Source organism: Lynx rufus, unplaced genomic scaffold (assembly GCF_022079265.1).
Source record: "Lynx rufus isolate CCGP_SWC_20201006 ecotype Redwood Valley unplaced genomic scaffold, mLynRuf1.p SCAF_4, whole genome shotgun sequence".
Taxonomy (NCBI): domain Eukaryota; kingdom Metazoa; phylum Chordata; class Mammalia; order Carnivora; family Felidae; genus Lynx; species Lynx rufus.
This window is the reverse complement of record NW_025814856.1, coordinates 76,331,923-76,345,049: the sequence shown is the minus strand read 5'-3', so window position 1 is coordinate 76,345,049 and position 13,127 is coordinate 76,331,923. Positions and strand designations below refer to the sequence as shown.

The 13,127-nt window shown below is 41.9% G+C and overlaps 1 protein-coding gene across 1 annotated transcript in view; it reads left to right on the top strand.

Moving 5' to 3' along the window:
- The window catches only part of LOC124524968 (immunoglobulin lambda-1 light chain-like), a 30,958-nt gene extending 21,027 nt beyond the window's left edge, over positions 1 to 9,931 (top strand). Inside the window, exons 7-8 of the mRNA XM_047097422.1 lie at positions 6,991 to 7,038; positions 9,337 to 9,931. Of these exons, the coding sequence (XP_046953378.1) occupies positions 6,991 to 7,038; positions 9,337 to 9,479 (191 nt within the window). The 3' untranslated portion in view covers positions 9,480 to 9,931. The remainder of the gene's footprint in view (positions 1 to 6,990; positions 7,039 to 9,336) is intronic.
- Positions 9,932 to 13,127: the final 3,196 nt, after the last annotated feature.

The window sequence follows — 13,127 nt, the reverse complement described above, 5'->3', positions numbered from 1 at the left end:
GCCTGGGTGGCTCAGTCAATTGAGTGCCTGACTCTTGCTTTCAGCTCAAGTCATAATTTCCAGGTCTTGGGCCCCGAGTTGAGCTCAGCACTGGGCATGCAGCCTTGCTTAAAAATTTCTCTCTCCCTCTGCTCCACTACCTGCTTCTGCTTTCTCTCTCTCTCTCTCTCTCTCTCTCTTTTTCTCTCTCATTATAAATAGATGAAAGAAAGAGAAAGAGAAAGAAAGAAAGAAAGAAAGAAAGAAAGAAAGAAAGAAAGAGAGCCAAGTTAGTTTCACTGAAACATTGATTGCAAAAGGCTATGGAAAATTAAAGATGGAAGAGGTACCCAAAACAAAAGGCTGACATAACTCCTCCTTCTCCTCTCTTTGCTCCTTTGAAGACTGATTTCTAGTCTGAAATGTTTTCCCACTCAAAAAGACTACACAGCCATAAAGAGGAATCTGCCAAATTAAAGGCCTTACAGACATCCCTATCTCTACCTTCAAAGGAGGGCCCCCAATGAGACCTTCCCAGGGGTGATGAAACTAGATGATTTTCTGGTAAGCCACCCTCTTAAACAGCAAAGTGCAAATTCTGGTAAATACTGGGGCCTGCAGACGAGGTCCTGAAAAAACTGCCAGAAGCTAGCGAAGGATGGAAACTCAGCAGAATCAGTTTCTTCTGAATCTCTGCCCAGTGCTTGGTCAGAGAGGATAAGAAAATTTCCTGTTGTCCCACCCTTTCCAAATCCACACCCATTGTTTATGGATCCTTTTTCTCCCAGAGACAGCCGTTGCCTCCTTGCTGGTGTCATCCTGCACCACTGCTCTTAGCTCTCTGCCTGCTTGGGACATGCGGCTGTGGGTTCCCTTCCTCTGGCTGTCACTGTGGGTGATCCTGGATCTGGGGAGGGTAGTATCCTTAGCTCCCTCTCTGGGGATCCATCTTACACCCAAGGGGAGTTATTCCATCTGCCAGGAATACTTAAAACTGAGGGAAAGAAGCACCCAGAGGGAAAGAAGCAAATTAAGGCTCATGAGCTTGGATAGGTTCGGTCAACCTGTGATGTCATTTCACAAAAATCCAAGTCTTTGAGACACTGAGAGCAGCTGTCTTGACAAATGTGAACAGAACGAGAAATGCAGCTCTTGGGTCAATCCAGAGTTCCCCTGTCCCTTCACCCAACCCCACACTTCTCCTAGTTCCAGAAAAGGGCTTATAGATGGTTGGCTTTAGGAAAGCAAAGTCCTTCTTGCAGGAACCTGCATTCTTTCTCTGTCCTCAAAGTGATCCATCTGATCACGTCTTTTAAATGTAAACACAGCCCACAAGTGCCTGGGACTGAGGGAAACTAAGGGAAAGAGGCCTTTTTAAAATACAATCTGCTAAAGGGCTCCTGTGCCTAAACCCTGGCTCAGTGTCCTTTGTAATTCCAGGGACACATACAAACCTTAACACTTTCTCCATAAATGTCTCCATGAATGTCAGTGACTCCAGGGTCTTTGCAGCGATCTGTGTGTCCACAAATACACGTCATCAATGTGAGATATTTTTCTCTCTGGACAGTATTGTCAAAATTAGTTTGCAAAGAGCTCCATTTCTTTGGTTTGAACTAAAACACTTTCAAGGATTGGGCATTCTAAACATCTCAGAAAGTTAGAAACTAACCAAATGTGTTTCGACTTCACATGATCTGGGCAAATATTTGGTTGTTGGTTCAGTAAAAGAGGAATGTCTTTAGAGTTATCAGCGCTAAAATTAAAACTTTCACGTGCCTGGGTTTACTAAAAATCGAAAAAGTAGGTGTGATCTCTGTTACAAAATGTTAAAGAAAATAGCTTGGGAGAATGATGGACTTTGTTGTCTCATAAAAGTTTTACGGGTAATCTCAGTAAAACTACTAAGAACCAGCAAATTGAATACACGTTAAATAAAGTGAAAAATTTTAAATGCATTTTTAAATAGTCTCCCAAATCTTTTTGGTAACCTAAAACATTAATGTTTTGCTGAGTCAGGTCAAATGTTAAGTTACACTCTTAAATATCTAGATCATTTCCCAGTAAGAAAAAATACCAAATTATTAGTTAATAATTAGCTAATTATTAGTTAACTAATTGTTAATTAATTTGTTAATTATTAGTTAATAAACATAGGTTTATCTACTTTGGGCTTCTTTATTGCAGAGAAACTGAAGATAAATTTGGGACTGTTTGTAAACGTATTTTGTTTATGTTTTGCTGGTTAACAGTTCATAATTGCTTGCATTTTGTTTTCATTAAAAATGAAGGTTTCTAAGAGTTAAAGATTTTAACAGATGTAATTAAACTAGTGGAAATGACAAGGGAAACAACTCAGAATGTGAGGAAATTAAGATGTGTATTTTTAGTAAGAAAAAGTTTGAATAACCGATATAGATAGATAGATAGGGTTTTTTTTAAGTTTATTTATTTGGAAAGACAGAGATAGTGAGCAACTGGAGAAAGGGCAGAGACAGAAGGAGAGAGAGAATCCCAAGTGAGCTACGTGCTGTCAGCACAGAGCCTGAAGAGGGGCTTGATCTCAGGAACCCTAAGATCATGACTTGAGCCAAAATCAGGAGTTGGATGCTGAACCAACTGAGCCACGCAGGCACCCGTGAAATATATTTTTTGAGGGGGAGAAAGGATTTTCTCTTAAACAAGCCTGGTTATCTAAAGAGGGCAAACTCAGGACAATATCTGAATGTAAAAGAAAAAGTTGTAAAAGGTTTACAAAAAGGGGATGTTTAGAAAGGAATGTTATGTGTGGTCAGGACCGACTAAGATTGGAATGAAAAATTTTCAAATCATAAGTTACCAGGTACAGCATTACAGTTTGGTTTTCTCACTGTCAAAGGACAAGGATTTTTGGGGGGTTTTTAGGTTTGTTTGTTTTCTTTGCAGTTTTGGTCTGCTTAAGTCTCTTTGACCTGGAACATTCCAAAGAATTTGCTGAACTAATTTGCCTTATTTGATATGTTAAATCACATGGGAACCATTGTCAAATAAAAATTCAGACTAAGTTTTCTTTATGTTGCATTTATAAGATTGGGGCACATGTAGCTAAAGTCCATGTGGTTCTCCAAAAAATGTCCCTCATTGCCAGACTTCGCTGTCCTGATGTCCTTGTAACACGGCACAAGTCACTTCTGAATCATAGAAATTAAAGTGGGAAAACAACATCAGTGTATTCAAGAAAGAGTTTGGGCTAAAGGAAAAACCAAGACAATCACCTGGTTCCTCCTAGCTCCTTGGCAAACCCCATTTTCTTGGTTTTTGTTTTTTCATTTCTTCATCCACCATAGGGCATTTAAGATGACTGCATTCACCTAAACAAGGGTCCGAGACTTCATACTCTAACCAAACATGAAATCCTTTCTACCTCTTTTCTTTTCCATTGCTCTGGCAATGGCCTGGAAAGATAACACCCTCATCTGTATCTCCCAGGTCATGGCCAAGGTGGGATAACCTCTGGAATTTACAACACCTTTTATTTTAGGCTAGGAGAAAATCTAACCCTGCTCCCAGCATTCCTTAAGCTAAATAAACCATCTAATTGGTCGAATGCCCTAAATATACATTCTGAGTTAGAAGGGGCCTAATGACCAGTATTCACTCCTTTGGCAGAGCCCTACTTCCCTGGTTGAGGATACATGTAAATGAGATTTGATCAAGACCTTCTCCTTCATTCTTAAAATCGTTCCAGCACCTCTTGCTAAAGCAATGGCTACTCAACAAAAATCGTTAGACTCTGATGAAAGTAATTCTTGAAAATAAGACAACCCTTGATGATCTCTTAGCTGAGCAACACTGAGTCTGTGCTGTAGCCAACACTGCTTGCTATACCTGGATTAACAGTTCTGGGGAAGTTAAAACTCAACAACATCAGGTCACTGAGCAAGCCACTTGGTTTAAAAGAGTGACTCCTTCAGCAGGGTCTTTATTACTTATTTGATGTTAATTGCTTTGAGTCTTGGGAAAGATGGCTTCCAATTGTACTCGAAACATGGGGAATTATCTGGTTTATAGTAATGATACTAATCTGCCTGGTGCATGGTGTTCTCTCAAATTCTTTAAATGCAACAGCGCTGGTAACCTACCAACAAATGATCTCTCTAGAGATTATTAAGAACATTAAAAACAAACAAACAAACAAACAAACAAAAATAAAGGGAACAGAATGACCAAATGAAAAATCGTAAACTTGAAGTGGTTACCTGCGAACATCACAAGGGTGAATATTTCAAAGAGAAATACGAAGGCTGTGCGAACTTCAGAGCAGTTGCTGAGAGTGGTGTTAATGCCTTCTATTTTAATGCCATCTAGCACTTAAGCTAAGAGTCTGATCAAAAGAAGGAGTTATTAAAAAGAAAACCACAGGCTCAAAAGTGGCCTCACTTAGCTTAAGGCCCTAAACCAGTAAACCAAGACTTCATACCTGCCCAACCCAGTTTCAACACCCAGAACTGTAGCCTTTAACCAGGGCATGGAATTTCCTGGTCCTCACTAGGAAGTTTACTGATTGACACCCTCTGTTCTCCTTAGGAGGGTGACCTTGCCTGAAACAATGGATTCTTTGCTAATAATTTTTTGTCACTCCTCTCTTTTCTGTAGCCCTTTGGAGCTCCCCTTTACTTGCTGGATAGAATGCTGCCCGATTCATTAATGCATCATTTAATACAGGTGGTTAGATCGTTAAAGTTTGGTTGAATTTTTGTTATTTCACAGATTCTTAGTTTATCCAATGATCAAATCAGGATCAAGCATTTACCTTTTACCTGGGCTGTGATGAAGAGCAAATGAAATTATCTTGATGACAATCCTTGCTGTTGGAAACATGACGTGAATGAATTTATTCATATATTTATTGTATTTACTTATACCTTTGCCTGAAACACACTAAAGTAAGCTCACACAGTCACCCCTAATTTTTATTCCTATAGCTAAGACACAGAGAGGCAGCAAATGAGGTAAACGTAATTTTAATGTAAGCACTGAGCTGAAGTGGCCTGTAAGGTTTTGATTTTTCTAGTGGTTGGAGAGAAGTAAATCATATAGTAAGTTCCCTGTTAATGACGATGGTAAGGGCGAAGTTCCTGGTTATGACGTGTCTTACCCGGCATTTTTTCTGCAATGAATGTCTCCCAAGGTCTTCTCATAGCAACAAGGCTAATGGGGCCTTTCTATTAATGCAAGTCTACAGCAGATTTCTAGTGCTGTTTCTTGTAAGCTTTTGTTTGTTGTTTTGTTTTCAATAAAAGCTTACATATGTATATATATATACATGAAAGGACAAAACAGGGAAGTGATTCTGAAGAGAGATGAAAACTCACGTGGTCCATGTTTTCAACTGACCTGTGTTGAGAAAGAGCACCTAGGACACACAATTTTTATATGAAAATCGTTACCTTTCTGTCTTTACATCAATCAGTGCGTGGTGACAAGAGATTTTTATTTATCTTTTTTGAAGTTTTTTATTTTCATTCCAGTTAGCTATACAGTGCTATATTAGTTTCAGGTGCCCAATAGGATGAATAAACTCACTGTATGGAAAATAAAGAGACTATGAGGTGACTTTAAAGTCAGCTCTTGAGGATCTTTTAACATTTAACATAATTATACTAACATTTTCCTTCTTGGGATTTACCACGAAGCGTATCCCACAAACCCATTTTTTTTTAAGACCGCACAAAGTTAGATTGTGTGGAGTGCATAAAATTGCACACCAGAACCATGTGTGTGTGGAAAAAGTCACATCGAGCAGAAAGAGGATAAATCAAAATAACCTTGCAACTCTCTCTTCCTGCATCCAAGCGTCCATGGTCTTTTCAAGGAATTTTGTCTTTGTATGTATGTGGGCTTTTTTTTTTCTTTTACCACTCTAGATAAATACAGCCCTCATTTTAGGTTTTATGTATTCAGACAGCTATCAGTGTGAATTGACCTGTCATTCTATCCTTGCAAAGAAGTGAGCTGAAATGCTGAGTTTCTATAATAAAAATATTCTTCTGTTAGGAATCATTAAGATACTGGAAGAGGCGATGTCTGAGAGCCCACAATGGGGGAGTTATGTTCTATTTCTATGGATTGGTTTACAAGGAACTTTCCTCATGCTCTAACTCATGCAAACCCCTGAAACCATCGTTTTGAGTACTGGTTCTGTCAGTAAAGGGTAGGACTCTTGGCAAGTTACTTGGACTCTCTACAGTCTATTTCCTCTTGTCTAACGTGGAGTTTGCCAACTTCCACTCACGTCAGTGTCACTGGGGGTCAGATGAGATAACGCATGTGAACCTTTCACATAGTGCCTGGCACAGTAACAATCACTCAATGTGTATTGGTTTTCACTAGGATTGCTGCCATGTTCACAAACACAATCACTCTCAAAACTCATGTACAGTAATTGGGGACACTGGGGCATATAAGATTTGAACAGTAGGGCTGCTTTCTTTAGTTTAGATGAGAAATTGATCTAGACTCCTTACGATATGTAAGATTCTGTTGTGGATTCTAGGGTTGGAAAAATTTATCTGGTAGAAATCCTTCAGGTCATCAGTGGGTGCTGAGTACTGTATAGCAGTCACTTTTTTTCTGGTTATTTTTCCATTCAACAAGTATTTATAGAACATCTACAGTGGGCACTGTGCTAGGAGCTAGGGGAAGAAGGAAAACAATGATGTCTTAGACATTACCTTCCAGTTGTGACAAAAAAAATGCATCATTCATGAACTTCAACAGCTTCACGTGCAGAAACACAATATATGAATTGATTTGCTGAATTACATAGAATCAGACCAGCCATTTCTGGAATTTGGGGGCTCCTGCTTATAATGACTTTCTCCTCTCTGATGGAAAATTCTATCTATCTATCTATCTATCTATCTATCTATCTATCTTATTCATCTATCCATCCATCCATCTATCCACAACACAGACACATGTCAAATAATGGATATGAACACAAGTAATACTTGCTCTCATTTCTTGTAGATCTCACTGTTATTAACTCTACAAAAGCTTCTCTGAAAGATGAAAATGGTAAGTTTTTTCATGTTTGCTTTTTAAAAAGAATTTTTTTCATGTTTATTTATTTCTGAGACAGAGAGAGACAGAGCACGAGTGGGAGAGGGGCAGAGAGAGAGGGAGACACAGAATCAGAAGCAGGCTCCAGGATCTGAGCTGTCAGCACAGAGCCTGATGCGGGGGAACTCACAAACTGCGAGATCATGATCTGAGCCGGAGTCGGTGGCTCAACCGACTGAGCCACCCAGGCACCCCTCCGTATGTTTGCTTTTATGTTATGCTATAGAATTTTTTCCTTCTGATCAACTTAACTGTTGAACTTCCCTGACTTCAGGTAGAAATCTCACAATGGCTGGATCTTGCAAAATGGACTAATTGACAATTTAAGTCAGTCCATCATTTCCCAGGAGTCATCATCACATAGTAAATGCTTGTATGGGAATGAGAAGAATATAAATTAGGGGTGAAGCGAGGGCCTGTTAAGTCTTTCAGCAATGGACTTCACTCATTTCTGTGGTCTCTGTTTCTACTGACCGAGGAAAACATGATATCAAGTGGCTTCTAGATTTTTTTTGAGTCTTTGTTCTTGCTTATAGTTAATAACATCAACTGACACTGAGAGATTGTTGTAGAGAAGACGCTGTGTGTACCGTCACTGCATTTTGTTTAATTCACTTAATACTCACCCATTTTGTTCCTATTTTACACATAAGGGCAATGGACTAAAATGAACTAAGTCCCTTGAACCATGCCACACAGTGAGGTCTGAGACTTCAACCCAGGCCATCTGAATCAAGAGCTCATACACTTACTAAGATTGCATTCTTCCTGTAAATCCAAAGCCAAGGTCCTGAGACAGCTGCACACATTGGGAGGAGATATGAGTGCAGGGCTTCAAGTGCCACAGACTGGATTTTAAACCCAGTCTTTTCACTTTTAGTTGCATGAATATGGGTACATTATTTAAATTTTCTGAGGCAACCAGGAAAAACACAAATAACACCTAACTCAGTTGTTGAAGATATAGGCCACATATGTGGAATGTCTAGAATAGGGTATCTCATTTAGCTGACACATTGTAAGTACTGGTTTCTGGCCCTTTCTCCCCACGTATGTACCACGAAAGTGATGAGGAGCATTGGCTCTAGTTCTGCCGATCTGCCCTCCATGTCCAATATCAAGGGGCCCCTGGACCTTAACTAACTATTACCTGATGAAGGGTAAGGAGTTGTGAGCACATCACCACTTGAGGTCCCTTCCACACCAGGGGGGAATGATTCTGGAGCTCTGAACCTCTGGAGATATAGCAGATAAGGGAAATTTCCACAGGAACCAACAGCCTTGTGGTTCATGGAGTAGCCAATCTGTCCCACCATCACTGATATCAATTATTTCTTGACATCATATATTTCCTTCTAAACTTCAAAAGATAATAAAAGCTACTGTCTTAGAACATCATAGCTACAATGAGAGATATTCAAGAAGGACAGGTAACTAAGCCATGAACTCCTCAAGTTTGAGAGAATTTGTATTAAACCCTTTCTTCCATGTGATATTATGCCCTCTTAAGAAAAACTTCTCACCCACCCCACTATGAACCCTACCAAATTTCCATGGATTCCTAGGAATCTGACTCAAAGTACAACATGTAATGGCTAAGATGCTTAAATCAACAAGTCAACTTTTTATTTATTCTTAATTATTTGATGCCTTTGGCACTTATTACGTGTAGAGATGCAGAATTACAGAGTGGCTGAGAATATGTGCTTGAATGTCATGTTTCTGGGACTTACTAACGGTATAACATCAGGCAAATGCCTTCTTGGTCCTCAATTTATTTGTAAGGGGGGAATGAAAATATAATCTCATAGGTTATTTAAAATTAAATAAGATCAAAGTTTTGCTTGCACAGCTCTCAAATAAGTGCCAGGTGGATGTGGTTAATGGATATTGGCTATTATTCTTACTAGAGATATAGTTGGGGTGAAGAAGGGCTAAAAGCTATTTTATCACCAATGCTTTTTTCCCATTGGATTCATTCATTTAAAATGATACTTTACCTTTAATACTTAGAATGTTCTGATTGAATTTCAGAGAGTTTCTTGAATGACATGACCTGCAAGCTGGATTCCTGGTTGTCCTGGTGGCGGTGGTAGTGCTGATGGGGGTGTAGATGTTTACTGTCAGGTTGTGATGGTGTGGGGGTGTCACTTCAACCCAGGTTGTCTGAAATGTATAATGTCACCCACCCTCCCATTAATAAGTCCTTGCCTTTCAAAACAACAGGTGAAACTAACCGATGGCTTCTTTTAGACCCCCTGCAGCTGCAGCTCGTGAACACCTCTGCCTACTGCACCTACCTCCTCCTCCTCGTCAAGAGCATGGTCTACACCGTCATCACCACCATCTGTCTGCTTGGGAGAGCGGCACTCTGTGACAATGGGAAGAGTTCCTGACCCGTGGTGGCACAGGGTCCATGTTTCTCCATTGACTATTGTCACTAAAAGTGTCTGCTGAGGGTCTAGCGGGGCTTTCTTTCTGGGTGGTTCATTTCAGTTCACACGTTGTCTTTTCTATGTGTCATCATTGCAGAATGGGTTTGCAAACTCCTGGGCAAACAGGAAATGTCACTCTGCACCAAGAACAGACTCTGCCATGAGTCAGGGGCGGGGCCTGGGGGCACCCACGGGGGCTTCAGCACCTCTCTCTCCTTCATGTCCACCAGATCGTCAGCCACCCAGCACCCTCGCCTCTGAGTACAGCCGGCGTGCAGCTTCCATAGCGGCCCCTGGGGCTCTGTATCCAGATAACTGCCTGGAGGCCTTTTATTTTACATTTCTGGAAGCTGCCATCTTTGCTACCTGAGTTTTGTTATGTTTTTCATAATAGGCACAATAAAAACAATCAAAAGCCTGCATTTGCCTCTGTGTGTTTTCATTTGGTGAAATATTACTAAGAGTCCAAGGCCATGGACAGCATGGCAACTGAGCCTTCACATTCAGCATTGATGTAATCATGGTCAATTCCACATTTCTAACTCTTTCCCCGAGAGAGTTCTCGTGATGCCTTCTTTGGGGGCACTGGCCCCAGGGGAGCCACAGCCAGCGAAGGTGTCAGGTTATGTCTCCATCCAAGGGATGCAGATTCAGACTCATTTGATTTGAGACGCTCTTGTGATGACAGTGTGACATGTCATGTGACTAGCATGTTCTCAGACCTGGGCCCGTATCTCCCTTGCACCATGTTTCCTGATGTCACAAAAACCCCATGAGAGCTGCACTAACACCGGAAAGGGAGGGTGGTGCAGGGGTTAAGTGCTTGAACTCTGAACCCCACATGCCTGAGTTTAAATCTTGGGTCTATAAGTATTTGAACTCCCTGCACCACAATTTTCTCATTCGTAAAATGGAGTTAAAGTGACCCGTCTCCCAGAGTTGTGTGGATGAGATGAGTTTATTATCGTGGGTAGCAAGTCCACAACAGCATCTACCGTAGGCGGCTCTATTAGAAATAATAGGTGACATACGCTGACATGCACACACATCAACACGTGTGTCACACCTTTATGTGTGTGTACATTTCTACACACATGGGTGTAAAACAAAATTTCCAGTGTATGGTAGGTGGATAAAATAAGTGATGGTATATTTTTCTATTTTTGTTAATGAATGCAAGTAAAGTATAAACTTTTATATATTAGAGTTAGAATAGTGTCTCATTGAAAATTGAGAAGGATATTTTGTTTATTTAGAATCAGCTTCACTTGCTGTGAAACAGGTGTTTTGGAGACCAAGTAGAGGTGGAAACAGCACAAGACCCACCAGATACCAAAAGGAGGAAATTTAATTCCCATCCACTTCTTCATTTGGAGGAATTTCATTAGGCTTCTTCTTTAGACCAAATACCTGGGCCTCTACTTAGAGATCTGGAACTGTTTCTGTGTATGGAAAGCACAGAGGCAAAGGGGAGACTAGCAAATGACCCAGAGCCATGTGGGCTGATTTCAGGGCCAGACACTCCTAGCCAGTGTCCCCTGTGGCTTCCAATCCTCAGCCCCTCCCTTCCCCAACCCGACCTGGGCAGCCCTGCAGGCTCTGCTCTGTACTGGCAGCTGAAGACAGGGGGAGGGCGGTGGTGCAGGGGACAGTGTGGGGGGCAGGAGGGCGCTGGTGTTTTGTTTTCTCAGGGTTTTTCTGGTCTATGTGCTCTGTCAAATGTGGTTGATTCATGGAAAATGCTTGAAGTCAAACCGGCCCCCACTGGTTGGGGCTGTGCAAGGGGTAGTAGGTTTTGTCAGATAAAACAAGGGCAGTTAGACCACAGCCAAGCTTGCTCTTTTCCACAAGGCCATGGCTAATGAAAAGAAAATATCCATCTGCACACGTGTAGGACTGCTGTCAAACATACTCCTAGGCTGTGGTCGAGGGGTTCCCCCATTTTATACCAAGCTCATTCCAAGTAGCTGCTTCATGAGTTGGGAATCGTATGACCAGGACTGTTGAGACGCTGCACCTTCAGTCCAGTCCGATGCCTCTGTTCTGCGGGGAACGGCCCGCAGACTTCTCGTAGCCCCAGTTAATCCTGACATCTACCAAGGATCTGCGCTTCTCCCTGGTATGTGATTTCCTCAGGTGGTACTTTCCATCTCATTTTGTCAGTGCAGACAGGGGGACACAAGACCCGGGCACATGACACTATTAGCACAGGTAGAGTGTAGACGGGCAACAGGGAGGGACTTCTTTCCTCACAAGAGCTCAAGATGTATGGAGGCCCTTAGTCAACTGCATAATTGAATGTCATGTTCTGAATCATCTAAGTCCCTCCACAGGGACAAATGACTGGAGAGTCAAGCTGAGCACGGCTCAATAGAAGACATGCACGGGAGGTAAAAGTGTGCTGGGGGTTGAGCAGAGGAGGGCTGTGCAGCCACATGAGCACAAACAGCAAGCATCCCCACCCCAACCCATCCCAAGCACAGTACAGACAGGGTGCCCAGTCCTGGGATCCAATGTGCCCAGTGCCTGGGGAAACAAAACTCTATTGCTGAGATCACAGACTAGGCTTCTACAGATGGAATTCACAGCACGTTCACACCATAGACTTCACTCATTTTGGTCTACGCTTGCAGGCCAATTCCCAGGTGATCCTTGGCTTCCGTGAACACAGGCTGCTTGCTACTGGTTCAGGGAGCATGTGCGGGAGAGAGCTCTGTCTCAGCTAAATTATACACCGACACCCAACTCAGGCATCGTCAGTGGGCCTAGTGTATATGTGGCTCCCCTCCTGAGACTGGATATTCTAAACTGTGACCACACCACTGGATTCTTGAGGTTTGAGTCTCAAGACCATAATCTGAGGACTCTCCTGATTTTCTCCACCTTAAGAAACTCTTTCCAGTTATGCTTCAGCCTCCCAAACCCCTCCTGGTGGCACTTCTGTCATTTGGTCCATTCTCAGAACAAACACAGACGGAGCTGATCCAACCTGTACAAATGCACATTTTGACCCTGTCATTACATTCTGTAGTCATTTCTTCAGGAAATATCTTTGACTAACTAATACCTGTTTCCATTATGTACATTTTCCCTCTAAAACTAAAAAAAAAGTGTCTGAGAGTAGAATAAAAATTAAATAATTATTATATTTCCATGAAATATATTGTATCCATTTAAAATTATATTTATGTAGTTATTTAATGTTTATTTATTTTGAAGGAGATAGAAAGAGAGAGCAAGAGCGAGGGAGGGGCCGAGGGAGAGGAGAGAGAGAATCCCAAGCAGGCTCCGCACTGTCAGCACAGAATTCTATGTGCGGCTCAATCTCCCAAACCCTGACATCATGACCTCAGCCGAAATCACGAGTTAGACACTTAATCGACTGAGCCGCCCAGAAGCCCCCGTAAGAGGCTCCTCTAAAGCAGGGCTGGCTCATTAGGCTACTGGCTAAAAACTACACGGAACAGGAGTCTGTGTTTCTGCTGTCCTGGGACTGACACAGCGCTGATTGGCGCCTGGGGGACAAGAGGGCATCTGGGGCTGCTCGCCTGCTCTTGGCTTTCCTTCTCCAGCGCCCAGGGCAGTGCCGACACTTAGTAGATTTACAAC